Raw genomic sequence first — 27,281 nt, 5'->3', positions numbered from 1 at the left:
CATTCATCCATCCATTCATCCATTTCCTACCGCTTATTCCCTTTGGGGCCGCGGAGGGCGCTGGAGCCTATCTCAGCTACAATGGGGCGGAAGGCGTCGTACACCCTGGACAAGTCGCCAACAGACATATTCATCCCAATTCTCAATCGATTCATAATTTTCAAAAATTGATTTGGAACAAAAAATAAATAAATGTTTTTCCCAATAAGAATAAAAAAATTAAAAAAAACGTTTTCAGGCCAGCTTTTCTAACTTGTCACTCGTTTTGAAAAAGTTTAATTATAATTATTAAACCTAATTGCAATAATCGGTTTGAATCAATAATCGATTCTGAATCAAATAGTCACCCCAGGAATACGAATTTGAACGCATCATTAGGTGCCCAAAGATTTAAACGACTACAAAATATGTATTTTTGTGTTAAAGCAATGGTACACAGTTACGATAAGTTGTACAGTAAACCTCAGCTTAGATAAATAGAAGCTTCAGTGCCATTGTACAAAAGTGATAAAACAATTGTAGCTCGGGAAATGTGTTTAAAAAGTAATAAAGTTAAGAATATGCATAACCCATCAGCTAATACACTGTAAAATTGACCTCATTCTTACACGCACACCCACATACACCGACACACCATGGCTAGTCATTTACAAAATAGAGAGTGCAATCAATATGTAGAATATAAGCTGATAAAGGCTGCAACTAACAACAATTTTGATAGCCGACTAGTCATTGACAATCTTAATGATTAGTCGTCTAATCGGCTTATAAAGCGTACACGTGGCTTTAATTTAGTCATCGAATTTAGAATTCAGTTTGAGATATTTTAGGCATGTTCTTACTAACAACAGAGATTGCTAATTCATTGTTAAATATGTATTCATACTGCAACTAGGCTGCTCTTTAAGCAGTTACAAAAAAAACAAAAAACAATTAAACTTGTGTCCATTTAAAAACAAAGAACTGGGAAATTGCTAAAAAAAAAAAAAACTCATTTTTTATGTAAAAAAAAAAAGACAGTTAAAATAGCATCAATGGCAACAAATGATAAAACACCAAAACTATTGAAAACGCTGAAGAAGAAACAAGCATTTTGTGATGCTATTTTAAGAAGCTGAACACTAGTAAATTATTGATTGACTCCTGGCATTTTTATCAACCTAATAGACTCAAATGTTTAGAAATGTATTACTGATTAACATATTAACTATCTAATAGATTGTATGTTTAAGCTTATGATACCAGTGCATTGGTGCCTAATATTTTGTGTGTGGGTGGATATGATTGGCTTTTGTTATTGTGCCTTTCGTTGTTGCACTACTAATTGACAATGCTTTAAAAAAGTTAGACAATGTTTAGCTGGTGGACGTTGGCTAAAATTACAGTTGAAATTATACTTTACATAACTTCGTCTCACACTTGTCAGCTACCGAGTTCAGACCGCATCCCCTAGATGTCCAATCCCCGCGCTAAATTCTTCCGTATCTCAGATGTGATGTCATAAAAACATGATCTGCTTTGTAAAACAAACAAGGTATTCATGTCTTTGACAAGAATAAGAGGAAATGTTCCCAAAGCTTACATATTTCCACCCGCAATTTTGTTTGAGTGGCTGCGCTGACTCGCGTCACTTCAGAAAAACGCAAGTTTTTTTTTGACAAATTAATTTGTCGGCGACAAATTACTTTGACAAACTTTATTGTCAATATTTGTTAACAATATAGACAAATCTTTACACCTCTATCATTGATGATTTTCAGAACGCCCACAATATTAGGATAAGGGGATGCAAATGTAATCATTTAGCACATACACTAATAGTACCTTGCAAAAACTGAAATCTAGGTAAGATGAAATATCACAAATAAGGGTTATACTTGCTTATTTTCTGTCTGATAAAATAATTTTTCTCACTAAGCAGATTTTATGTTAGAGTGTTTTACTTATTTTAAGTGTTTTGGTCCTAAATGATCTCAGTAAGATATTACAGCTTGTTGCTGAGAATTTATGACCTATATTGAGTAAAACATTTTTGAAACTAGAATATCAACTGTTGAAAACTGTGTCATTAACACTCACAAGTATGAAACTACTTTTTTAAAGTAATAATTTCTTACTTCCAACTTTTTTTTTTTAATGAATTTATTAATCAATCCAACAAAACAATACATAATAATGCAATCAAATTCCAAAACCAAACCCGACCCAGCAAAATTCAGAATAGCAATAAACAGAGCAATTGAGGACACACAAACATGATACGGTACAATTTAAAAGTAGTGAAACAAAAATGAATATTATCAATATTAGTAACAATTTCAAAATAGCAGTTATTAAAAATCCCTCATTGATATTATCATTAAAAACGTTAATACAAAAAATAATTCTAAAAAAATGAACAATGCATCGCATCTCATAAGCTTGATAACACACTTTGTCCAATATTTTACACAAAGATATAATAAGTCATATTTTGGTTAATTTAATACTTAAAACAAATTTCAATAATGGATCCCGTATTCCAATATATGACTCATTATTATCTAAACTAAATGCAGTTTTTTTCTACTGATATCATCTCCATAGCTTGTGTATACCAGTCAGTATGAGTTGGACTATCAACATCTATGTTGAAAACTGTGTCATTAACACTCACAAGTATAAAACTACTTTTTTAAAGTAATAATTTCTTACTTCGAACTTTGATGTTTCCCTCTTACACACATGTAAAAGGGATGTGTGCTATGGCTATGAGTTGTTTTTTCCCTTGGCCTCAGTCTGGACCCCCTCTCCAGGGGCCAAGGCTTAGACCGTTTTTATTTGTTCCCACCCTCCCCCCCATTGTTTACCTTTATCTCAACTTTTTTGTAAGGGGCGCGGGAAGTTGGCAGACCCGTCAGCGATCCTGTTCTGTCTGCCTGAAATGTTTGTCTGATCTTGAATGGGATTGTGCTGAAAATTTTTATTTCCCCTCGGGGATTAATAAAGTATTTCTGATTCTGATTACTTCAAGCATGACAAAAAATCATGATGCCGAGCGCATATAAACATGTCAAGAAAATGGCACTAACATTTACTTAATTTAAAAATATTTTCCAACATATTGAGCACAAAGGTCTCTTTTTTTTCTACCAAGAAACGTGCACTTGTTATTAGTGAGAATATACTTATTTTAAGGTATTTTTGGGTTCATTGAGGTTAGCTAATTTTACTTGTTTTGGAAAGTCTTAAACCATCCGAATTTTCCTGTTCTATTGGCAGATAATTTTGCTTAGTTCAAATAAAATACCCCTCAGTTTTGTATTTTTTTCTTGTTTTTGAACACTGATTTTTGCAGTATTTACACAGTTTTATAGTTTGCACATGTTATTTAGCACTTGTTATTTTGGATCTTAGTAGATCAAGCCCACAGTGCAAGGCACGACGTCAGTGCAAAATTGTGTGGCTTAGGAAAATTGACAGTAGAAAAAAAGCTCACCACTAAAAGTGCGAAGAGGATGACTCCACAGCTCCATGCATCTGCTTTGCGGCCATCATACTTCTCCCCCTGGTCCACAAATCCACAGAGACACAAGAAAAAGGAAAACATAAAGAACTAGAATAAATAAAAACTAGAACTATATCTGATTAATCTGTACTTTTTTGTCTTGAGCTAACAAAGTATGTCAAGATGTAGTGTGTCACAGTATTTGTTGGCAGTCAAAGTCACATTAAATTATATTTCCATAACACTTAGTATATTTAAAAGCAGTTTTTAAAGTGTGTCTCAAGTGCAAAGTCTTATGGCTGTGGGTAGAAAGGACGTGTGGTAGCGCTCCTTGCTCTGTGGATGTAACAGTCTAATATTTGAAAGTATTAGTTTTCAGAGGTAAAATTATCACATTTTAGTTACTTCTTAAATAAATAAGTCTTTATTTGAAGGTACTAGGGTAGAATAGTCGATTATTCTAAGATTCGATTCGGAAGAGTCTGATTCAACGACATGTCAAAATGTCAAAACATAAATCCCCTCCTTCTTTATGGGAGGGAGGCGAGTTGAGTACACAAAGACCCCTTCATACAGTGGGTGTGTTGGAAAAATGTTCGAATATCGGAAAGGCATGGGCCTTTGGGACGCGGCGCCGCTGGACATAGAGCCCACCGTATCAGCCCGAAACTTAAGGGTTCCTCGTTTGAATCCAGCTTCCCCTATTCTCGTCACTGCTGTTGTGTCCTTGGGCAAAACACTTCACCCACATTTGTCCCAGTCCCACCCACAATGGGGTAAATGTAGCTTACATGTAGACAATGGGTTTCTCAATGTAAAGCGCTTTGAGTCCATCCATCCATTTTCCTACCGCTTGTCCCTTTCATAGTCGTACGGGTGCTGGAGCCTATCCCAGCTGCATTTAGGCGAAAGGCGGGGTACACCCTGTACAAATTGTTACCTCATCACACTCTCATTCACACACTAGGGTCAACACTAGAGAAAAATTGCTATATAATTATAATTCACTTCACTGTCGGCCCGGAAGTATAGTTTTGGCCAGTTCGTTCAGACAGGACTCTTTCTCATAACGGTAAGGATCCTTCCCCAGGTCCAACAAAGAAAGCCTTGATACAACTTTTGATACAACTTTTACATTCTCCAAAATGTTAAGTTTGATCGTCTTTTCAACACTCCGCCTAAGCCAGATTTTACCACGGCGGGACCCTATTAGAGTAAACCACTAAACTAAGCTTTAATAAACCTCACTACATGTTACTGTTTATTTATTTATCTGAGTGTTTTTTTCCTCTGAGGTGGAAAAAGTTGTAAATGAGATCGGTTTATTTGTGCTCTTAAAAAACAAAAACAAAAAATGCCACATGGATTTTCCTCATCGACTGATCTAACGCTGTAGATAGGACTATAGAAATCCTTAGTCAAAGAATTTTACTATATATTATGTAGTGTTTATCTGTTGATTCTTTAGATTTTTTTGACAGTATCAAACTGTCAGCTGTCGTGCTCCCCCTGACAAAATCACATAGACACTAACAGCTGTATAAGCACATTCAAAAAGGCTTAATGAGAAAGTCCCTCTTATAATGAGTCGCCTTTCTTTCCAGATGTACACACGGAATAAGAGAAACATGCGTAACTTCAAGTGGGAGACTAGGGCCCTTTTAGCACTACAATGTCCAAATGATTGATGTTCCTTTAGGTTTGTGTGGATTTTGGGACATAACAAAAAGCCGTTCAGTGACAGGAGAATTCTGAAAGAGTGTAACAAAATCAAGCAAATTACAATGTTCGCAACAATAATTATAACGTTTGAGACTTTAAGAAAATACATATCGTTGCAGCTATTGTACTGCTGGTGTATTCTGAGCCATCAATCAATGTACAGATGTACCAGACAATGCACAGATTTTGGTATTTGTGAGATTAAAAAACAAAATGTAATGGCATTGATATACTGTAAGATACAGCTTTTTATTGTTGAGATTATCCATTTTTTTTTGTAATATAGGCGCCATCTTCCTTTTTCCTTCCTCAAAATAAATATTGAAACAAAATGTAATTACATTTAATATTCGTATGGGCTCGTCTGTTTTTTGTCACTTTTCATTGCAGACAACTGATATAAACAAGGTCCTGAACAGTATTTAACAAACTACTTCAAAATGGCTATTTTGTAGAACGTCACATGATGAAAAGTCGACTGTATAGAGAGAGCGTTAGTATTCAAGGCAACATTATAAATATATAGTTTTATATCCACCAATGAGGATCCAGGAACGTGTACAGGATGCAGCAGTGAGGTAAGCACAATAATAGACAGAAAACACAGAAAGAGCACTTACCCTGATCACCTCTGGGCAGGCGTAGTGCGGCGATCTGGAAAAGAAGCACAGAGAGGATGATTCCGGAGACGACTCACAGTGATCCACTCAATTACCCAACTTACTCACTCAGCCAGAAGAACACGGCAACCTTCTAGGGCACTCCTTTTTCATCTTACATAACATTTTTATCAGTAACACAAGACCAAAGCCATTCTTGACAGACAAAAGTACAATTCTGTTGATTTGAGTGACGGTGGCCAAACATCCTTCTCAAAAAAAGAATGCACATTATAAAATAATCCTAATAATAAAAATCACATAATAAATTATAATAATAATTTAAAAATGCATTTTATTTTTTTACAATTGTACCTAATAAGCTGCATGATGAGTACCAAACTGTTTTGTGTTTAACCACTGTTTTAGTGGGTTTTTTTAAAGGTTGGGTCGTGGTCAAAGTTTCTAATATGAGCTGGAAGTGTGTTCCATGCCTGGGTGCCTCTGATAGAAACAACTATTTGAATGAATGTAGTCCTACATTGCTGTATGTTACAATCATCCCTAGTTAATGCTGTAGTATAAAGCTAATTCAAAACTTAAAAAATGATACATACATCCAAAAACATCTGATCCTAGTCTGTAAAACATTATGCTTGCTAAGATAATTACAATAATAAAAGTGAATACGTTTTCTGTCCAACATTTTGAAGAGAACTTAGTAGGTTTTAAATGGGATCTACTGTGAAAAAAACAATATTTCTTACCCACTGGTATAATTTTGTGTGTGTTTGGGATCTGCATAAGTCCCGAAAATGTGTCCCAAGTGCTTTGTGTGAGCCCGCCATTGTAGTCCAACGCTGTAGTCAATATGCTCCTTTTTTATCTGTCCTCCGGTTGTAGGGCAGACTGGCTCGTACATGCACATGCATCCTCCGCTACTACAATTTCTAATACATAGTAGTGTATATTTCAAACGTGTATCTGTCAGTAGATATCTGTTTGTAAACGCAAGAAAGATATGTAATGTTTGCATCTCGCCAAATATGCTTGTGTGTGTGGACCAGGTCTTGGGGTACAAAAGCTTGTATGCTTTTATTTTTCATGCTGCTTGAAACAATCACGTCGTACCTTGGGCTGGTTAGAGCTGTGTGACCCTGTCTTAAAGATCACTTTGTGTGATCAGAAACCACTTAAATGTGTCCAAACTCTCACAGTCTTACTGTATAGCTTCAGGTTGCTAGACAACAACTGAGCTAGCATTTTAGCAAGTTGCCTGGGGCTTGTGGCCCCTTCAGTTCAACGATTTTATCAGCATGGGGTTTTGTTCCGCAGCAAGTCTTTAATTGTAATGAGACCAAAAATAACGCCACAACAAACCTTTGTTACAGCAAATGAAAAGGAACAAGCCAAGGAAGGATTACCTCATATTGCTATTTTATGTTAATGCCAGCGGTGACAAAGTGAAGCCAGTGCTTGTTTGTCACTCCGAAACTCCCAAAGAGTTCAACAATGTCACAACTATTCCCAGACACCAGGTAAAAATTATTTTCCTGTTTTCTGGTTTCGGAGTGCACCATCATGCATCGTGACCTACACTATATTGCCAAAAGTATTTGGCCACCTGCCTTGACTCACACATGAACTTGAAGTGCCATCCCATTCCTAACCCGTTGGGTTCAATACAATGTCGGTCCACATTTTGCAGCAATTACAGCTTCAACTCTACTGGGAAGGCTGTGAACAAGGTTGTGGATAGCCTATCTCCGAAAAGCGCATTGGTGAGGTCACACACTGATGTGGTCGAGAAGGCCTAGCTCTCAGTCTCCTTTCTAATTCATCATTAATGTGTTCTATCAGGTTCAGGTCAGGACTCTGCGCAGGCCAGTGAAGTTCATCCGCACCAGACTATGTCATCCATGTCTTTATGGACCTTGCTTTGTGCACTGGTTTCACAGTCATGTTGGAAGAGAAAGGGATTTGCTCCAAACACAATGTTGGGAGCATGGAATTGTCCAAAATGTTTTGGTATCCTGGATCATTCAAAGTTCCTTTCACTGAAACTATGGGGCCAAGCCCAACTGTTGAAAAACAACGCCACACCATAACTCTTTCTCCATCAAATTCCACACTCGGCACAATGCCGTCCCAAATGTACCGTTCTCCTGGCAACCTCCAAACCCGGACTGGTCTATCAGATAGCCAGATGGGAAAGTGTGATTCATCACTCCAGAGAAGGCGTCTCCACTGCTCTGGAGTCCAGTGGCGACGTGCTTTACACCGCCGCATCTGACGCTTTGCATTGGACTTGGTGATGTATGGCTTAGATGCAGCTGCAGGCCATGGAAACCCATTCCATGAAGCTCTCTAATTGGGCTAATTGGAAGGTCACATAAAGTTTGGAGCTCTGTAGCAGAAAGTCGGCGACCTCTTTGCACTATGCGCTTAAGCGTTCTGCTGACCCTTTTCTGTTAGTTTACGTGGCCTACCACTTGGTGGCTGAGTTGCTGTTGTTCCCAAACTCTTCCATTTTATTATAATAAAGCCGACAGTTGACTTGGGAATCCATTTTTTTTTTTTTCTTTGTCATGAAAAAGGGACGTTTTTGTCATGAAAAAGGGAGGTTTTTGTGATTGGTGTACTAATTGTAAGTGTATATTGTGTTTTTTATGTTGATTTAATAAAAAATAAAAAAAATAAAAAATAAAAAATGTTTTAACAAAAATGAATAAAAAATTATTCTGCTGCCCGTTACCAATCGGGCCACGGCCCGGTACCGGGCCGTAGCCCGGTGGTTGGGGACCACTGTTGTAATTAGATTATTTAAGTGATATGGTCAGGTTTTGTGATACTGGTGTGGCCACAGTGTGCACATCTCAGGTGTACGTCTCATGTGCACACGCGGTCCAAAGAATGCTCAGGGAGTTCGCATAGTGTGTAATGAAAAATTAGAGGCAAAACATTGTCCGGGACTACAGGGCGTTTCTCCTAAAAAAGACAAGGTGTTTAGTAATACTGAATATCCATTGTTTCTGGAATATTCACTCTCATAATGTTGATTCTTAGTCATTTTTGCACTAACAAATTTGTTATTTGAATGAAATGTATCCTGTGTTTGGAAGTTATGAGTAAACTGTCATTGATAGGAAGTACATGTGAGCAGAACGCAATTAAAGAAAATGAAGCAAGAAACAACGTCTTTGCAAAAGTTGGTTGAATTTTAGTTTACCTGTATATTAAATATTTAATTTCCTTAGAATATGCCAAAAAGTATGCAAATTTCATTTTATTTTGTTATGAGTGTATTTACTGCTCCTGTAACTCTATAAAAGAGATTAACATGAACTTTTTAAAAAAGTACCACTTTAGTGTTAATTTCCATTTCCAACATATATAATATTATTAATAAATCTGATTGTTTTTAAGATGTGCCATTTCTGCTCAAATTATTTAAACATTAAAAAAAACACGACAACTTTTTTTTTTTTCCAAGGATTTGAAATACTCACCCACAGCTGGTCTCCAGCAGACTTTCCCCGACCTGCAGAGACGCCATGCCAAAGTCTGCTATCCTGATATTGTTCTTCTCATCTAACAGCAAATTCTCTGGCTTCAAGTCTCGGTGGCTACAGAACATCACAACAGGAGAGAACAACAGAGTACAAAAAAAGTTACTATAGTCAGAGTAAGGCAGTTAATGACTACTCACCGCTGCTTATGATTAAAACAGTACAACAAATTATGTGAGAAACATTATTACAGTATTTGTTTTCCAATTTGTGTTATAATCATTTCCTTTGTGAGGTCAAGGTTACAAAAAACATATTAACAACAAATTCAAAAAGTCACAAGCTGATTCAATGTTAATCAAAAAATTAAGCCTAAAAACAATGCTGACCTTTGCCTCAAATTTTTTTGAAATAATTTTCAGACATTTTAGGCTTCAACAATTACTACAAATAGGGAAATCCTGAAGGGACTACTTATTGGGTTACTATAGGAATCTCTTCAAGTCTAAACTTAAATTCTGCTCTCTCAACATGCTGCCATGTGCCTGTAACGTACAGAGCCGAGGCACCTGATGTTGAGTGTGTCAAAATGTGCACACAGCGCATACAAAAAGAAACAGTGTGGAGAAGAAGAATGACAAAAAACAGCAATTCTACTGATTCATAAAGAGAGTGCGTGAAGCGCAATATGGAGGTATGTGGACTTCAAAACTATTGATAAACGTAACACATTAAACATGGATGCGTCGCGCTGCAAGCATTGTTATAAAGCATGACTTGTCAAAGGTGGCAATAAACTATTACCGCCTTTGTTTCAAACTTGGATAAACAATTTAATAACAAAAAATCGGATCCATACATTTAGTTTAATAAGCGACAGGTAATGTATTTAACAGCTCTCCTGTTGTGCACATATAGATAGTTGGAGGCACACACAGCTGGTTGGCTTGTTGCATATTATTAGCGCAGTCAAAACCGCCCATGTAGTGTAAACTAATGCAAGTGAAATGACTGAATTTTTAAAAAAATGTCCACAACATGTGTTTTATCTTTAACAATGTGTGTTTTACCTGCTACATGTCTTATCTGTAGTACTTACTAATAATTATGTTAGCCTTAAAGCACAGACCAAGAGTGGCAACCATAAATCATGAGGCATTTAATACAGTGTCAGTAAAGCTTTGTATTCTCAGCTAATCCTAAATTATGGCAGGCTATACGTGTAATACATACACTTGTAAACTGGTCTTTGAGTGTAATAAGAAAAGCCCAATGTTATTTTTTAATTGTTGTTTGAGTGCAATAGGAAACATATTTTTGATGTTTCATAAGATTTTCTGTTTAGATGAAGCCAGAATGACATTTTCTTGTGGTCTCCTTTATTGGTGTCGAAATACATTTCGGTAGCGGTAACAAAATATTGGTATCAGGACAACCCTAGTATTAAAGGAGTGAATGCTGAATTCAACAAACCATATCGAGTGGCTGTGGCAGAAGTCCAGGGCTGAGATGATCTGTCGGAAGAATTTCCGTGCTTCTTTTGGCGTTAGTCGACCCTTCTTCACTAGGTAGTCAAAAAGTTCCCCACCAGAGACATGTTCTAGCACCAGGTACCTGTGAAACAGACACTTCTCTTCATTAAACAAACTATTACACTTGTAGGTAAACATCTAGTTTTGGCCCCCTTATGATTTATTGCAACCATTCTGGATGGAATGGAAATATATATATCTAATCATTTTCAAAAATAACAATTTTGTACAAATGTTAAGAGGACAGTGGCGCTCTTAAAAGGATAGAAAGTACAACTGGAGCAGCAGAGCAAAGCAAGTGTGACGTTAGGCTCACGGTAATCATGCGACATAAGTAAAGAGCTTCTAAACACAAGTACTAACTGCGCTAAGGCTGCAATTGTTTAGGGTAAGTGCTGTACATTAAAAAAATAAGTGGTCACATATGTACTTTTGTCTTTACATTTTATTTGACGAAAATATGCTAGAATGGAGGTGTTTAGAGCGCATCCGACCGGTAGGAGACTATGGGGAAGACCTAAGAGATGGTGGAGAGACTATGTCGCCCAGCTGGCCTGGAAACGCCTCGGGATCCCCTGGAAAGAGCTAGTCGCAGTAGCTGGGGTGAGGAAAGTCTGGGGTTCTCTGCTTAGGCTGCTGCCCCCGCGACCCAACTTTGGATAAAAGAACAAAATGAATGGATGGATGGATGCACTAGAATGTTTTCAACTTTTGTTTAGAATCAGCTACTTTTGCAACAGAGTGGGTTATTCCACTGCAGCCAAACTAAACATCCATCTATTTTCTATCGCTTATTCCCTTAAGGGTTGCGGGGGGCGCTGGAGCCTATCTCAGCTACAATCGGAAGGAAGGCAGGCTACACCCTGGACAAGTCTCCACCTCATCACAGGGCCAACACAGATAGACAGACAACATTCAAACTCACATTTGCATACGAGGGCTCATTTAGTGCTGCCAATCAACCTATCCCCAGGCGCATGTTTTTGGAGGTGGGAGGAAGCCGGAGTACCCGGAGGGAACCCACGCATTCACAAGGAGAACATGCAAACTCCACACAGAAAGATCCCGAGCCCGGGATTGAACCCGGGACTACTCAGGACCTTCGTATTGTGAGGCACACGCACCAACCCCTGTTCCACCGTGCTGAAACCAAACAGTCATAGAATAAATGCACAGCTTTGTCCCACCCACGGACATTGAGCGTCACCGAGCGTCTCTGGAAGGGAATGAGAAGTAGGCTCGGCCTCATAGCTTCAGCGAGATGATTGGATGATCTGTTTGAGGCTGAATCCCTTTTTGATTGACAGCAAAATTAGCAAATTAGCAATCTTGACATATAAACCACTGCCAGAGAATATTATAACTTTCGTTCTGTTGTTCCGTGTTGATAAGGAGAATTTTACAATCCTTTCAGTGAAGTTTTCTTTGTATAATCTAGCATCTTTATATTTTTAATCTGTTATTGGAGACTGTAATGTTTTTAAGAGCTTTGCTGAAAATGACATTCCCCTATTTTAAAGACTCGCAGCCGCTACTGGTGTCCAAATAGGCCAGGAAATAAGATGCTAGATTTGACGTTCTTAAAGAAAAAGTCAAAAAAAGATTTGAGAAGTTTCGAGAACAAGGGTCTTAAACTCGGAACCGTGAGTAAAGAAAACTGTCATCAGCATACAGTAAGATCCCTACATCGTTGCCGATGGAAGGTATACAAACTGAAGAGCAGTGGCCCCAAAAAAGACCCATGAGGTACCCCTGTGGTACAGGAACTGAGGAGCAAAGTTTTGTCATTTCTTCTTACGCACTGGGAGCGATCTTCTAAATGAGATTGAAACCAACAGAACAGATAGTATTTGCGGAGATATCGAAATTCAGCAATTTTTTCAGCAATACTGACTGGTTAACTGTGTCAAAAGCCTTATGTAGATCCAGAAAAGCGGCCCCAACGACCCCTTCCTTCAACCAGGCTGGACTTGATCACCTCGAGGAAGTAACGGCATGCTGTGTCACTGGAGTGTTTGGATTGGAAACCAAACAGCATGGGGCGTTACACATTTCCATTACAAAGGTGCTGTTCGATAACTATTTTTAAAACATATTTTGAAACAAGAGGACGTATAGTGATAGGTCTGTAGTTCTTAAAGTCCTTTTTGTTTCCTAATTTGAAAATGTTATGTGAGACCACATGCCATGGTCCCAGCAGAGGCAGCAGATGATGTTCAAAGCAGTTCTATGTTTGAGGGTTTAATCAGTTCTGAAAGTGAGGTTACAAAGTAGATTCTTCTACGCGACAGTTGAGTCCGTTCTCCTCTATGGCAGCGAATGCTGGACCCTGAAGCCAACCCTGGAGAAGTCTCTGGATGGTTGCTACACCAGGATGCTGCGTGCAGTGTATAACATTAACAAGAGTGTGCACGTAACCAACAGAATCCTCTACAAGGGAATACCAAGGGTGAGCGAGAAGATTGCTGTAAGCAGAATGAAACTAGCAGGAGACTGCCAAAGGCATCAGTAGCTGCCAGCCAGCAAATTGGTACTGTGGGAACCAACACATGGGCATCGGTCAAGAGGACGTCCCAGACTAACATACGTGGACATACTCAAAAAGGATGCAGGAGCTCAGAGTACCAAGGAACTGACCAAATGTATGGAGGATCGGGATGACTGGAAGCAACGATGGAAGGCTCGTCTGAGGACGACCTAGAGAGAGAATGCTTCTGATATTGATGTGTCCAACAAAACCCTCATGTGGTTTAGCTTCAGGGTCCCAGAGAATGTTCGCATTATTAACAGTTTATAGGAGCTTAGTTTGCAGTTGTCTGTTACCTTAGTGGCAGTAGGCAATGAGTGTATGTAAACTTTAAACCATACAGTCAGCATATAAAACCACAAGTTACATAAAGACTTGTGAAGTAGAATAATTTGTGTTGTCCTGCATTTTGTACTTACAGGTATTTCTTGTTTTCGTAGACGTCGTGCAGCTTTAAAACATGAGGATGCTCTATGAGCTTCAAAATGGCAATCTCTCGTTCCACCTAGACAAACACAGTAAGAAGAAAAGCTGTTGATGAAAACACAGTGATTCACAGTAGTACTTCTCACAAAATCCAACTGCAAAATAAAATATACCATTTGATTAATTATATATGGGGCCTGATCCCCGGTGTTGCATGTTCCAATCCAATGCAATCTCTTTCATTTATATAGCACTATTAACAACAAAATGATTTCCAGAGTGCTGCACATAAAACGTAGTCAAATTACAAGCAGTGCTTTGAAGCAAGTAAAAAAACAAATTAAAATAATAGAATAAAACAACAAAAGACACAGAGGACCATAAGACTCACGCCGATTTAAAAGCCAGAGAATAAAAATGGGTTTTAAGACGAGACTTAAAACATTGAGCAGTGGGGGCCATTCTGACATGAGGGAGCAGAATGTTCCAAAGTTTAGGGCCAACAGAGAAGGCCTTGTCTCCTTTAAGCTTTGTTTTAGTCCCCACAAGTTGGAACTGGAGCCTCGTTTTAGTTGGAACTGGGGATAACGGGAGCTATTTAAATTACGTTTGTGCATGTACTACGCAGCTTTCACCATGGATGGCGGCCCTGCGATGAGGGGGCGACTTGTCCAGGTTGTACCCCGCCTACCGCCCGAATGCAGCTGAGATAGGCTCCAGCACCCGCCGCAACTCCGAAAGGGACAAGCGGTAGAAAATGGGTGGATCTATATATATTTTTATTTTGGTACACCTATATCTATCTATCTATATACTGCATATACATATATATATATTAGGGCTGGGCACCGATTAAAAATTTTAATCGAAGTTAATCGCACTATTTCTCTAATTAATCGCGATTAACTGCATTGTATACGCAAAGCCCAATAATGAATTCAAAAGTAGTGTGTAGTGCACTTTTATTGGAATATTCTCCCACATGAACAAAAGCGCCAAAACATTTGTTGTGCAAACACAATTTAAATCAGTCCTTGTTAAACAGTAGCAGTTAAATAGCATATTTTATGAAAATCAACTCAAAAAATGTAAATACAAACATTTAAGCTTATTGCCACTGCCAGGGTATTTAAGTTATCCTGTTTGTTATGGAAAATAAATATAATCTACATACAAATCTCTGAGCCACAATCATAACATCTGAACAGGCAATTTCTGAGGTAAGAGCAGAAACATTTTTTTATCAGGGATCTTATGTTTAAAAAACCTATATTATAGGTAGTGGGCTGTTTTAGGGGATTTTTGATCAAATTATCCATAGTAGCAATATTAATAATGTTGTGTTTATTCTGCGTAGTGCACTTAAAATAATTACGACCATATCTAGGAATTGATATGATGTGAATTTTCCGATTGTTTGCTTGGTGCTTTAATAAACTGAACGCATATACCTGGTACTATATTGTGATGTTATGAGCCAGGGAAAAAAAGAACTACCCTACCCAGCATGCAACAGGAGTGACGAGCATGCGGTTGTGTGTCGCCATGACGGCATCTTGTATGTTGTGATATGCACGCTCTGAAAGCAAACGTTAAGAACTCAGCCAACACTCCTCATCTGCATTATTCATAAATAGACAGACAAGACAAATACTCCGCTGCTTCACAGGCCGCTGGATGTAGCCGGCAAAGTATTCCCATGCTAGCTAGCCGGTCTAGCAAGCACGCGTCATTCAGTCCAAAACTGCCCGATCTATCCACATTCAGAATTGTCTGGCGGTCGTTAGTGATCCCGGAGTGACCACGCTGTAAGCCAGCCATGAAATGTGCAGAATTGTCCGGTATTTTTGCCAAATGTTCCATCTTTACCAAGAGCCCCTCGACGCCGAAATACATCCGGGAGATGCCATCTTGTTAAGAAAGGCGTTAACAAAATAAAAGCATGTAAACAACATACGCAAATGTGCGATAAAATAATTGTCGGCGTTAATAGATTGATGAGTTAACTCGTAATTAACGCATGAATTTGCCCACCCCTAATATATATATATATATATATATATATATATATATATATATATATATATATATATATATATATATATATATATATATAATAGGGGTGTGGGGAAAAAATCGATTCGAATATGTTGTGCAATTCAGAATCGATTCTCACTTTTAAAATTGCGATTTTTTTTTTGTATATAATATATATATATATATTTTTTTTTTTTTTATCAATCCAACAAACCATTACACAGCAATACCATAACAATGCAATCCAATTCCAAAACCAAACCTCATTGAAAATATCATTAGTCATGTATAAAAATAAAAAAAAGAACAATAGTGTCACAGTTGTCACGCTTCACGGCGCACTTGCTGCGCGGAGTTGCCACTTTGTGGATGCACACACTACCAGTCAGCAGGATTGCAGGTAAAAATAAGTTTTGATATAATAAAACAAAAGAACACTGGTGCAAAAAGGGGAAAAACAAAGCGCTTGCCAATGCACGGAAAGCTAATGCTAAAACGTAGCAGGAAACAGAAAACATTAAACGACGTGCCACACGCACGTGAAGCTAAGGCGGAACTTAGCACAAAATAATCGAGGACACAGGATAAAAAAACGTGACATGTTGCGAAAAGCAAGTAATCAGGTGGGCTTAAATACACAAATAATAATCAAAAACAGTTGTGACAGGAGCCCGTGAGGAGGAGCACACTACGTTGCCATGGTGACTAAACAAACGGGGAAGTGCTCAAACACAAGGAATCGGCAGAGTCCAGAACTAAACATGAACAAAGACGTATAAGCGGCAAAACAATAAACGATCCGCATAGCGGATCGTGACAACAGTGGCTTACACTTGCATCGCATCTCATAAGCTTGACAACACACCGTGTCCAATTTTTTTACGAAGATAAAATAAGTCATATTTTTGGTTTGTTTAATAGTTAAAACACATTTACATTATTGCAATCAGTTGATAAAACATTGTCTTTTACAATTATTAAAGCTTTTTAAAAAAAAAAAAATCTACTACTCTGCTAGCATGTCAGCAGACTGGGGGAGATCCTGCTGAAATCCTATGTATTGAATGAATACAGAATCGTTTTGAATCGGAAAACTATTGTCTTTGAATCGAGAATCGAATCGAATCAAAAAAATAGATATATTATCGAATCGTGACCTCAAGAATCGATATTGAATCGAATCGTGGGACACCCAAAGATTCGCAGCCCTAATATATATATATATATATATATATATATATATATATATATATATATATATATATATATATATACACACACACAGAGAGAGAGAGAGAGAGAGAGAGAAATAGAGAGATGTATATCTTTATATTTATACCTTTATATCTTTACATTATATCGTTCTAAGCTCTATTTTTCAGTTGTTGCTGCTTATCTTACAGTGTACTTTGTTGAGAATCTTTTAAGATTCTAGAGACTTTTCCAATCTGTGTAGTGTGTGTCCTTAATTAAAAATGACTAACAAAACCTCTAGCATCTTTTCTGTTGTTTTTGGAGACTGTACTCATGTCTAGAAAGTATTTACTCCTGTCCCTTGATGTTAGGGATGACCAGTGAGAGCTGCAGTGAGCCTGACATCACACCTGCTTTGCGCTGCTGCTCCAGACTTTTCAATCCTTCATATTTGTACATTGCACATTTTGTCCGCATGTAAATATTAAAGTGCATCCATATCGCAGACAAGCTCCAGACAATACCGTGCGTATTGCTTACGTCATCACAACATCCTGTTTTGGCAGCACTAATTAAAAGCACTATTTTTTGGGTGGTGGAATTTTCGTTGCATCACTAGTCAATTGTGCGTCAATATCAATAATAGGCTATCCATTCATACCGTAACGACCTGCTGGTGTTAATGTTTATTTTCACGTGTTATTGATGTTATGGGCTATTGGCGGAGAATGAGGAAGTGTTGTTGTGTGTCTGGGAGTGTGGGGAGACGGACATGTGTGCATGGCAGGGAATATGTGTTGGAATTGGACCTGTTGTTAGCATAAGATAGATACTAAAATTTTAAAAAGAGTGTTGTACTTTGTGTGACGTCTTCTGTAGGCTACAATAAATTATATTACTTTAATTTATTTTCATGCAAAAAAAAAAATCTAAATTTTTAATGTGGTAGCTTTTATTTTGCTGTGGCGGGCAGCCACAAACAATTACCCAGGAACGGCCCCTTTTTTTATGAAAAAGCAAACATCGTAAAAAAAATGAAAAAATACACAAATTAAAACGCCAGCAGACACCAAAACGTATTAATTGAAAGTGTTTTAATCATTCCCTAAGTCAGTGGTTCTCAACCTTTTTTCAGTGATGTACTCCCTGTGAACATTTTTTTAATTCAAGTACCCCCTAATCAGAGCAAAGCATTTTTGGTTGAAAAAAATAGATAAAGAAGTAAAATGTAGCACTATGTCATCAGTTTCTGATTTATTAAATTGTATAACAGTGCAAAATATTGCTCATTTGTAGTGGTCTTTCTTGAACTATTTGGAAAAAAAGATATAAAAATAACTAAAAACTTGTTGAAAAATAAAGTGATTCAATTATGAATAAAGATTTATACACATAGAAGTAATCATCAACTTAAAGTGCCCTCTTTGGGGATTGCAATAGAGATCCATCTGGATTCATGAACTTAATTCTAAACATCACAAAAAAAGAAATATTTAACATCAATATTTATGCAACATGTCCACAAAAAATCTAGCTGTCAAAACTGAATATTGCATTGTTGCATTTCTTTTCACAGTTTATGAACTTACATTCATATTTTGTTGAAGTAATATTCAATAAATATATTTATAAAGGATTTTTGAATTGTTGCTATTTTTAGAATATTCAAAAAAAATCTCTCGTACCCCTTCGCATACTTTCAAGTACCCCCAGGGGTACGCGTACCCCCATTTGAGAACCACTGCCCTACGTCATCTAGCAACTATACAATTATATTGCTGAATAGACAATATGTCTAAGATTTTGACAACCCTAATACGTTGACAAGCATACATAAGATGGAGCTTCAGTGTGATCACCTTCTTTCTCTCAGCCATTTCTGTGCAACTGCCAGTTTGCGTGTCCTTTCGAGACGTACTAAATAAAAAAGCAATATTGCTCTGGCAATATGATTTTAGTCTTAATAAATCACACTGCATGTGCGAAATAATTAGATCTGCATTTTTCCTCCCGGTTTTGTTGGCAAAATGATGATCATCATATATTCTGCATAATCCTGACAACAAGACACACTATGGATGGATAAAATGGATTGCTCGGTTTTGCACACTTCAGAAACGCAATGCTCTGCGCACAAATTCAGTAGATCAGCTTTGGGTGTGCTATCAGGTTTGCACACGTTTTCATACACGCAAACCTTCAGCCCACAGAGTGCTTGTCATAGTTGATGCTCACATTGAATTTAATATAATTTCTAAATAGCCTACAATTGTTATTGTTAAATACCTTTAGGATCGGAACTGAGGATGTCGTTGTGGCTCGTGCAGCCCTATGAGACACGTGCGATTTAGGGCTATATAAATGAACATTGATTTATTGAATATTTCAAGATAAAAGCAGTCTGTCAGCTTTTTGTTAGGTTTTAATGGTTTTGCATAAATTTAAGTTACACGCCTCCCCACCACAGGTGAGCTTAGTAAATTTCAAATAAATGCTGTAACATCTGCCCCAAAACTTACAAATCGACATAACTTTGATTTCCAACCAAATGAGTGTGAAGGACAGTGTTAATAATCACAAGTGGATGATGTTAATTGAATTGAAGAAATAATCAATATCTTGTATGACTGTGTGGCCGACATGGCAAGGCAGTTCAAGTGTAGCAATGCTTGTCGGCAGGCTCAGTGCCATACTGAAGCAGAAGGAGCCAGCTTTTGTGCCAACAAAAACAGTAGACTTTTATCCATGAAAATATGGAGAAGCTGCTGATGGTGTGTGTGACGGAGAAGCAGCTTGAACTTAACACTTAAGAAGTCTGCTCTCCCAAGTATAAACGACAAACGCTCAGAGCGGCACATTTCATCTGAGCTCCATGCACCATTAAAGAGCAGGCCAGGCACAATGAAGGTGAACTGACGCTGTACCTACAGAGGCTAATATCCAACCACCAATGTGAAACCAACTTCACCACAGACCCGGCTGAAGGAACTTCTCTAGGGACACCATTACAAGGCCTGTCAACTTATGGTGGACGACGAAGAGGCTAAGGACGGTGTAATCAAACATACATTACAGCAGCAATTTTCTAGTGAATGATTCGCCTAAATAGATTTCAGAAAAGGCTACCAAAGAATAATTCAAACTTTAGACAGACGCTGTGCCATGTAATTCTGTAATTGCTTCAGTCAAATGGCTGTTCCTGTAATGTGCAGTGAATGTAGGGGACAAGTGGAAGCTGAATTTGGACAATTTCACCACAACTCGGGATGTCACAGTATGAACTTTTCTTATCACGGTTATTGTGACCAAAATGATCACGGTAATCATTATTATTGCGGTATTTCTAAATGTGCTCAAAATGTTCAAAAACTACTTACATGGAAACATTTTGACCAAGTTTTATTTTTTTTTAAAGGCACAAATAACACATCAAAAATGTATGTACCATATTTTTCGGAGTATAAGTCGCTCCAGACTATAAGTTGCACCTGCCGAAAATGCGTAATAAAGAAGGAAAAAAACATATGTAAGTCGCACTGGAGTATAAGTCGCATTTTTGGGGACATTTTTTTGATAAAACCCAACACCAAGGGTAGACATTTGAAAGGCAATTTAAAATAAATAAAGAACAGTGAACAACAGGCTGAATAAGTGTACGTTATATGACACATAAATAACCAAATGAGAAGGTGCCTGGTATGTTAACGTAACATATTATGTTAAGAGTCATTCAAATAACTATAACATATAGAACATGCGTTACGTATACGTTTAACAAACAATCTTTCACTCCTAATCGCTAAATCCAATGAAATCTTATACGTTTAGTGTCTTACGTGAATGAGCTAAATAATATTATTTGATATTTTACGGTAATGTGTTAATTATTTCACACATAAGTCGCTCCAGAGTATAAGTCGCACTCCCGGCCAAACTATGAAAAAAACTGCGTCCGAAAAATACGATATATACGTCAAGTAGGAAATTGAATGTGTATATAAAAGCCACACAAGAATCATAAACAAAGTAATGTGGCAGAAAAAAAACAAGACATACATGAATAAAAATACATGTGAAAATTGTGGAAGACGACAACCTCCGTAACGTAACTGCACTTTTTGCCCGGATAGATAAAAATAGTGTTCATGTATGAGATCTAGTCTTACATATAGGACTTGCACGACTATGGCCAAAATAATAATTACAATTATTTCTATCAGTATTGAAATCATGATTATTAATCACGATTATTCATAATGTTTGGTAAAACAGTAATCAGGTGTGACGCCATGTTGTAATTTGTAATATCTAATAAAAAAACAATAGATATATTATCCATATATTTAAAGACACATATTTGCGTTTTTTAAAATGGCTTATACTTTTGTAGCGCTTTTCTACCTTCAAGGTACTCAAAACGTTTTGACACTATTTACGCATTCACATACACATACACTGATGGCAGGAGCTGCCATGCAGGGCCCTAACTCCAACCTATCAGGAGCAAGGGTGAAGTGTCTTGCTCAGGGACACAACGGACGTGACTAGGTAGCCGGGGATCGAACCAGGAACCCTCAGGTTGCTGGCACGGCCACTCTTCCAACCAAGCCAAAGTTTACCGATTCAATGTTGTCAACAAAAGTAGCATAATTTAGTTAAATATATGCCTTTCATATCACCACAACTGATTTGTCGTACAATACCTTGGGGAGGCGCAATTAGAGCAAGGATAAACCAACCGTACTACACAAACAAGAGCATAAAGATGCAACTACAGACTAAAGGTAATTTGTTTTGCTTCCTTGAGAACGTTGAACGTCTGTAAGTAATCGCAACGAGCTGGGGTCGCATTGTAAGAATAAAAGAGATCAGTAATGTCATCTGAAAACGGTGAACAAGTTTGTTTAAACAACTGTTTAAACTAAAGAAGAGTAAATGGTGCACCATGTGAAAGGGGAACATTATCACAATTTCAGTTAGGTTTAAACCAATAAAAATCAGTTCCCAGTGGCTTATTTTATTTTTCTAAGTGTTTTTCAAAATTTTACCCATCATGGAATATCCCAAAAAAGGCTTTAAAGTGCCGGATTTTCGCTATCTGTAAATCCACCCGTCCATTTTCCTGTGACGTCACATAGTGACGCTAATACAAACAAACATAGCGGATAGAACAGCAAGATATAGCGACATTAGCTTGGATTCAGACTCTTATTTCAGCGGCTTAAGCGATTCAACAGATTACGCATGTATTGAAACGGATAGTTGGAGTGTGGAGGCAGATAGCGAAAACGAAATTGAAGAAGAAACTGAAGCTATTGAGCGAATAGCTATTGAAGCTATTTGGCGATCGCCTTCTAACCAACGATTGCATCTTTCGACCACTGGAGCAACTTAAATCTGTCGATTGGTAAGTGTTTGTTTGGAATTAAATGTGGGTGGAGGGAAAGGCTGGATGCAAATATAGCTACAAATGTACGTAACAGCTAGCCTAAATAGCATGTTAGCATCGATTAGCTGGCAGTCATGCCGTGACCAAATATATCTGATTAGCACATAAGTCAATAACATCAACAAAACTCACCTTTGTGATTTTGTTGACTTTATCGTTGGAAATGCATCTGCTTTGAATGTCGCAGAATATTCACACATCTCTGTGCCATCTGTCGTAGCATCGCTGTCGTCGGTTAAAATGTGCAGAACAAACGAGGGACTTTCGCATCTTTTGACCACTGGTGTACTTGAATTTGTCGATTGGTATGTGTTTGTTTGGCATTAAATGTGGGTGGAGGGAAAGGCTGGATGCCATCATAGCTACAAATGAGGCATAACGATGCAATATGTACATACAGCTAGCCTAAATAGCATGTCAGCATTGATTAGCATGCTGTGCTAATCGATGCACACTCAACGTAAGTCAACTTGAATCCGTCCCTGATCGTGTTGTTACACCCTCCGACAACACACCGACGAGGCATGATGTCTCCAAGGTACGGAAAACAGTCGAAAAAATGGAAAATAACAGAGCTGATTTGACTTGAGTGTGTAATGTGTTTGAGAAAATGGCGGATTGCTTCCCATTGTAACGTCACGGGTGAAAGGTCATTGCTCTGACAGCAAACAATAGAAAGGCGTTTAAATCGCCAAATTCACCCTTTTAGACTGCGAAAATCGGTTAAAAAAAACATATGGTCTTTTTTCTGCAACATCAAGGTATATATTGACGCTTACATAGGTCTGGTGATAATGTTCCCCTTTAAGTTGTTTGTGAGCACATTTACTACATTTTCAATTAGTAACTGTATCTTGTTTGCAAGATTATTGTAAACTGAAAAGACTTTCAAAATATGCACTTAATTTGTATTGTACTTATTTTCACAAAGTTATGAGCAAATTAATGCTTTCCAGTTCAGTAAAACATTTAAAAAACATTCATGTATGACATTCCGACAATGAAATATGGGTGCATTTTCTTCAGCAAATGCTGTTTATGCAAGCAAATAAGAAGAGTATGATTATTCTGATTATATACATACATATAAGTATATATATAAATATATTTGTATATATATATAGTTATATATATATATATATATATATACACATATATATACTGTACATATCCATATATATACATATACACTTATTTATGTATATAAATATGCACTATACATGTGTATGTTTAGATATTTGTATATGTATAATATATACATAATACATATATACATCAATCCATCTATTTTTTTACCGCTTGTCCCTTTCGGGGTCGAGGGAGGTGCTGGAGCCTATCTCAGCTGCATTGAGTATATATATATAAATATATATATATATATATGGATATATATATGTATATATATGGATCGGTTCGCAGCCGAGTGTGAAGCGACCGGAATGAGAATCAGCACCTCCAAGTCCGAGTCCATGGTTCTCGCCCGGAAAAGGGTGAAGTGCCATCTCCGGGTTGGGGAGGAGAGCCTGCCCCAAGTGGAGTCTTGGTCACGAGTGGGGGAAGAGTGGATCGTGAGATCGACAGGCGGATCGGTGCGGCGTCTTCAGTAATGCGAACGTTGTATCGATCCGTTGTGGGGAAGAAGGAGCTGAGCCGGAAGGCAAAGCTCTCAATTTTACCGGTCTATCTACATTCCCATCCTCACCTATGGTCATGAGCTTTGGGTCATGACCGAAAGGATAAGATCACGGGTACAAGCGGCCGAAATGAGTTCCCCCCGCCGGGTGGCGGGGCTCTCCTTTAGAGATAGGGTGAGAAGCTCTGCCATCCGGGAGGAACTCAAAGTAAAGCCGCTGTTTCTCCACATCGAGAGGAGCCAGATGAGGTGGCTCGGGCATCTGGTCAAGATGCCACCCGAACGCCTCCCTAGGGAGGTGTTAAGGGCACGTCCAGTCGGTAGGAGGCCACGGGGAAGACCCAGGACACGTTGGGAAGACTATGTCTCCCGGCTGGCCTGGGAACGCCTCGGGATCCCCCGGGAAGAGCTAGACGAAGTGGCTGGTGAGAGGGAAGTCTGGGCTTCCCTGCTTAGGCTGCTGCCCCCGCGACCCGACCTCGGATAAGCGGAAGATGATGGATGGATGATGGATGGATATATATACATATATATACATATATATATATATATACACACATATATACATATATATATATATATAGACATATATATATATAGACATATATATATATATATATATATAGACATATATATATATATATATATAGACATATATATATATATATATATATAGACATATATATATATATATATATATATATATATATATATATATATATATATATATATATATATATATATATATATATATACTGAATGCAGCTGAGATAGGATCCAGCACCTCCCTCGACCCCGAAAGGGACAAGCGGTAAAAAAATAGATGGATTGATGTATGTATGTATTATGTATATATTATATATACAAATATCTAAACATACACATGTATAGTACATATATAAATATACATATATAGGTATATATGCATATTTATATACATAAATAAGTATATATGTATATATATGTATATATATATATGTATGTATATATATATATATATATATATATATATATATATATATATATATATACACATACGATTCGATGCGAGTGTATACAGATGGAAGTGTTGCATTGTTAAAGAGAAATTAAACGTACCATGTCAGAACAATGTCAGGTGTTTATTTTTAAAATAGACACATACGCAACAGGTAGTTCCTGTATTAATTGTTAGCAATTAGTAGAACCGTCAACTTCAAGATATTGCCATCCATAAACTTAAAGAAAAGAACATAATATGTGTGAGTTAATACATGTAAGCTATGATTAGAACTGTAAACAAATTTTTTCTGTTGATTCTTAGTTGAGTTCTATTTTTCTTTGTCCTACATTGTTAAATGTTGGAGTATCAAACTTGATCCAAAGACTGCGGGGTTGTGATAGTTACAAATTAATAAAATCCATTGAATTAGGTTTGTTTTTATTTTAAGCGTGACAGTTATTAAACATTTACATCTCAACCAAGGCAGAAACAGCGGCAGCTTTGCACAAAGTGGATGTGGGTCTCCTCTCTGCTTTGACCAGAATGTAATGAACTTCATTGTTATTGCAATTAAAAATACAACAAAATTTGTTTTCAGTACAGCTTGTCTGAAAGCAGACATTTAGTGGACAGGGGACCACCTGTTAGGAAAAGCTCACAGAAACACCGCTTGTTCATTAGGGACACTAAAGTATTATGTCCTTTCATGTCTCCAAACAGACCAAAAGAGTTTGTAAATGTGTTACTAGTTGCTTATGAGAAAGAAAGTCACTTAAAAGAGTAAGGAAGATACAAAATTTAGCGAGAAAGTCACCAAGTTGACACCACTGCACTGAGGTTTGTGTGAAAAAAAAAATGACGCAAACACCCGCTTTAGGTTGCTTCTGTTTGGTTTACACCGTGTGGTGCCTTCTGTGCTTGGCTAGATTTTGGCAGAAAAAATACATGGATTGGTCTGTGATTCTTGGTTATTTTCGGTAAGTCAATCAGAATTACTGCCTGCCATGTTGCTCTGTCTTTGTCAGTCGGAAACAACAACCGTACTCTCTATTACGTCATCACAGAAGTCACGCAAGATTAGCACGGCCGTATTTTGTTAATTGATACAATAATAATACAATCAACCAATCTATGACTTACCATCGACCAATCCATATTACATCAGGTCAATCCACAGGCTCGCCAAACAATGTATTCATATCTCTAAAGTTAAAATTGGTTATCAGTTTGTACCAATTCATTTTTACACCCCTAAAATAAATAAATATATAGATAAATATATAAACATCGCCTGGTCAGCAATCTTTATTTAGCAGGTATATCTACTATTAAAGTGTTGGTTACTGCTTGAATGTTTAAAATGTGAGCAGAAAGTGTTTCCCCTTGTTAATTCAACCTCAAGTGTTAGTTGTGAATGTGAATGCATTGGCCATAAACTGTTGTTTACTTGCTTGTTTGTATCCATAACTCATTTATACCTCATTCCCGGTATTTTTTTATTACAATGGTGGATTTTTTTTCTTTTTTTGCTAAAAAGTTAGTGAATAATTTCGAATCAAATCATTCTAAAAAAGTGAGATCGTCCCTGAAATCGTATTGGCAATCACAAATATTGAATCACATCGAATCGTTGAAAAAACGAATCGTTACACCCTTATTCTTTGTCCTACCATTTTTCATGTTTCTTGAAACTCGGCTGGCCTCATAAAAAGCTCCTCCCCCTCAGGCTGTTAGTGTATACTTAATTTCCAATATAAGTACGTCCACCTCAATGAGATATCACAACCAAGTCAGACTGCTCCACACCGTGGTCTGGGGCAGCCAAAACTGTGTGCAAACTCTCTTCTAAATGCATAAACCTTATGATTTGATGCTTTGGCATTGTTCAACACGAGTATTCAACATTGTAACAACAATTGTAACTCAGAAAAGACAAAAAAAAAAAATCATCATAGGTTTACATCCAAATGAATCAAAACACAATCAAATTTTGAGGGGAAAAATCACTATTAAGTTGTTTTTCTCAAAACCGTGAAGCAATAACAGAGAATTAACTTATTAACTCATGTATACCAAAGAGATTTGCTTTATTTAGCTTGGTTATGCTTGAAAGCAAGAGTAAGAGAGTATGAGGAATATTAACTGTTAACAGGGTTAGAAAAAAACAGACTTAGTGCATTCAGG

The 27,281-nt window shown here is 37.4% G+C and overlaps 1 protein-coding gene across 3 annotated transcripts in view; it reads right to left on the bottom strand.

Annotated features, from left to right (window-relative positions):
• The window catches only part of LOC133541067 (serine/threonine-protein kinase BRSK2-like), a 194,491-nt gene that overhangs the window by 59,623 nt on the left and 107,587 nt on the right, over nucleotides 1-27,281 (bottom strand). For all 3 annotated transcript variants that reach the window (XM_061884149.1, XM_061884157.1, XM_061884164.1), the window contains exons 3-7: nucleotides 13,796-13,881; nucleotides 10,791-10,931; nucleotides 9,318-9,434; nucleotides 5,830-5,863; nucleotides 3,479-3,547 (exon numbers count right to left, since the gene is read on the bottom strand). In XM_061884149.1, coding sequence (XP_061740133.1) covers nucleotides 3,479-3,547; nucleotides 5,830-5,863; nucleotides 9,318-9,434; nucleotides 10,791-10,931; nucleotides 13,796-13,881 — 447 coding nt within the window. The remainder of the gene's footprint in view (nucleotides 1-3,478; nucleotides 3,548-5,829; nucleotides 5,864-9,317; nucleotides 9,435-10,790; nucleotides 10,932-13,795; nucleotides 13,882-27,281) is intronic.

Source organism: Nerophis ophidion, linkage group LG02 (genome assembly GCF_033978795.1).
Source record: "Nerophis ophidion isolate RoL-2023_Sa linkage group LG02, RoL_Noph_v1.0, whole genome shotgun sequence".
NCBI lineage: Eukaryota > Metazoa > Chordata > Actinopteri > Syngnathiformes > Syngnathidae > Nerophis > Nerophis ophidion.
The sequence above is the reverse complement of the archived record's forward strand: the minus strand, read 5'-3'. Positions and strand labels throughout refer to the sequence as shown.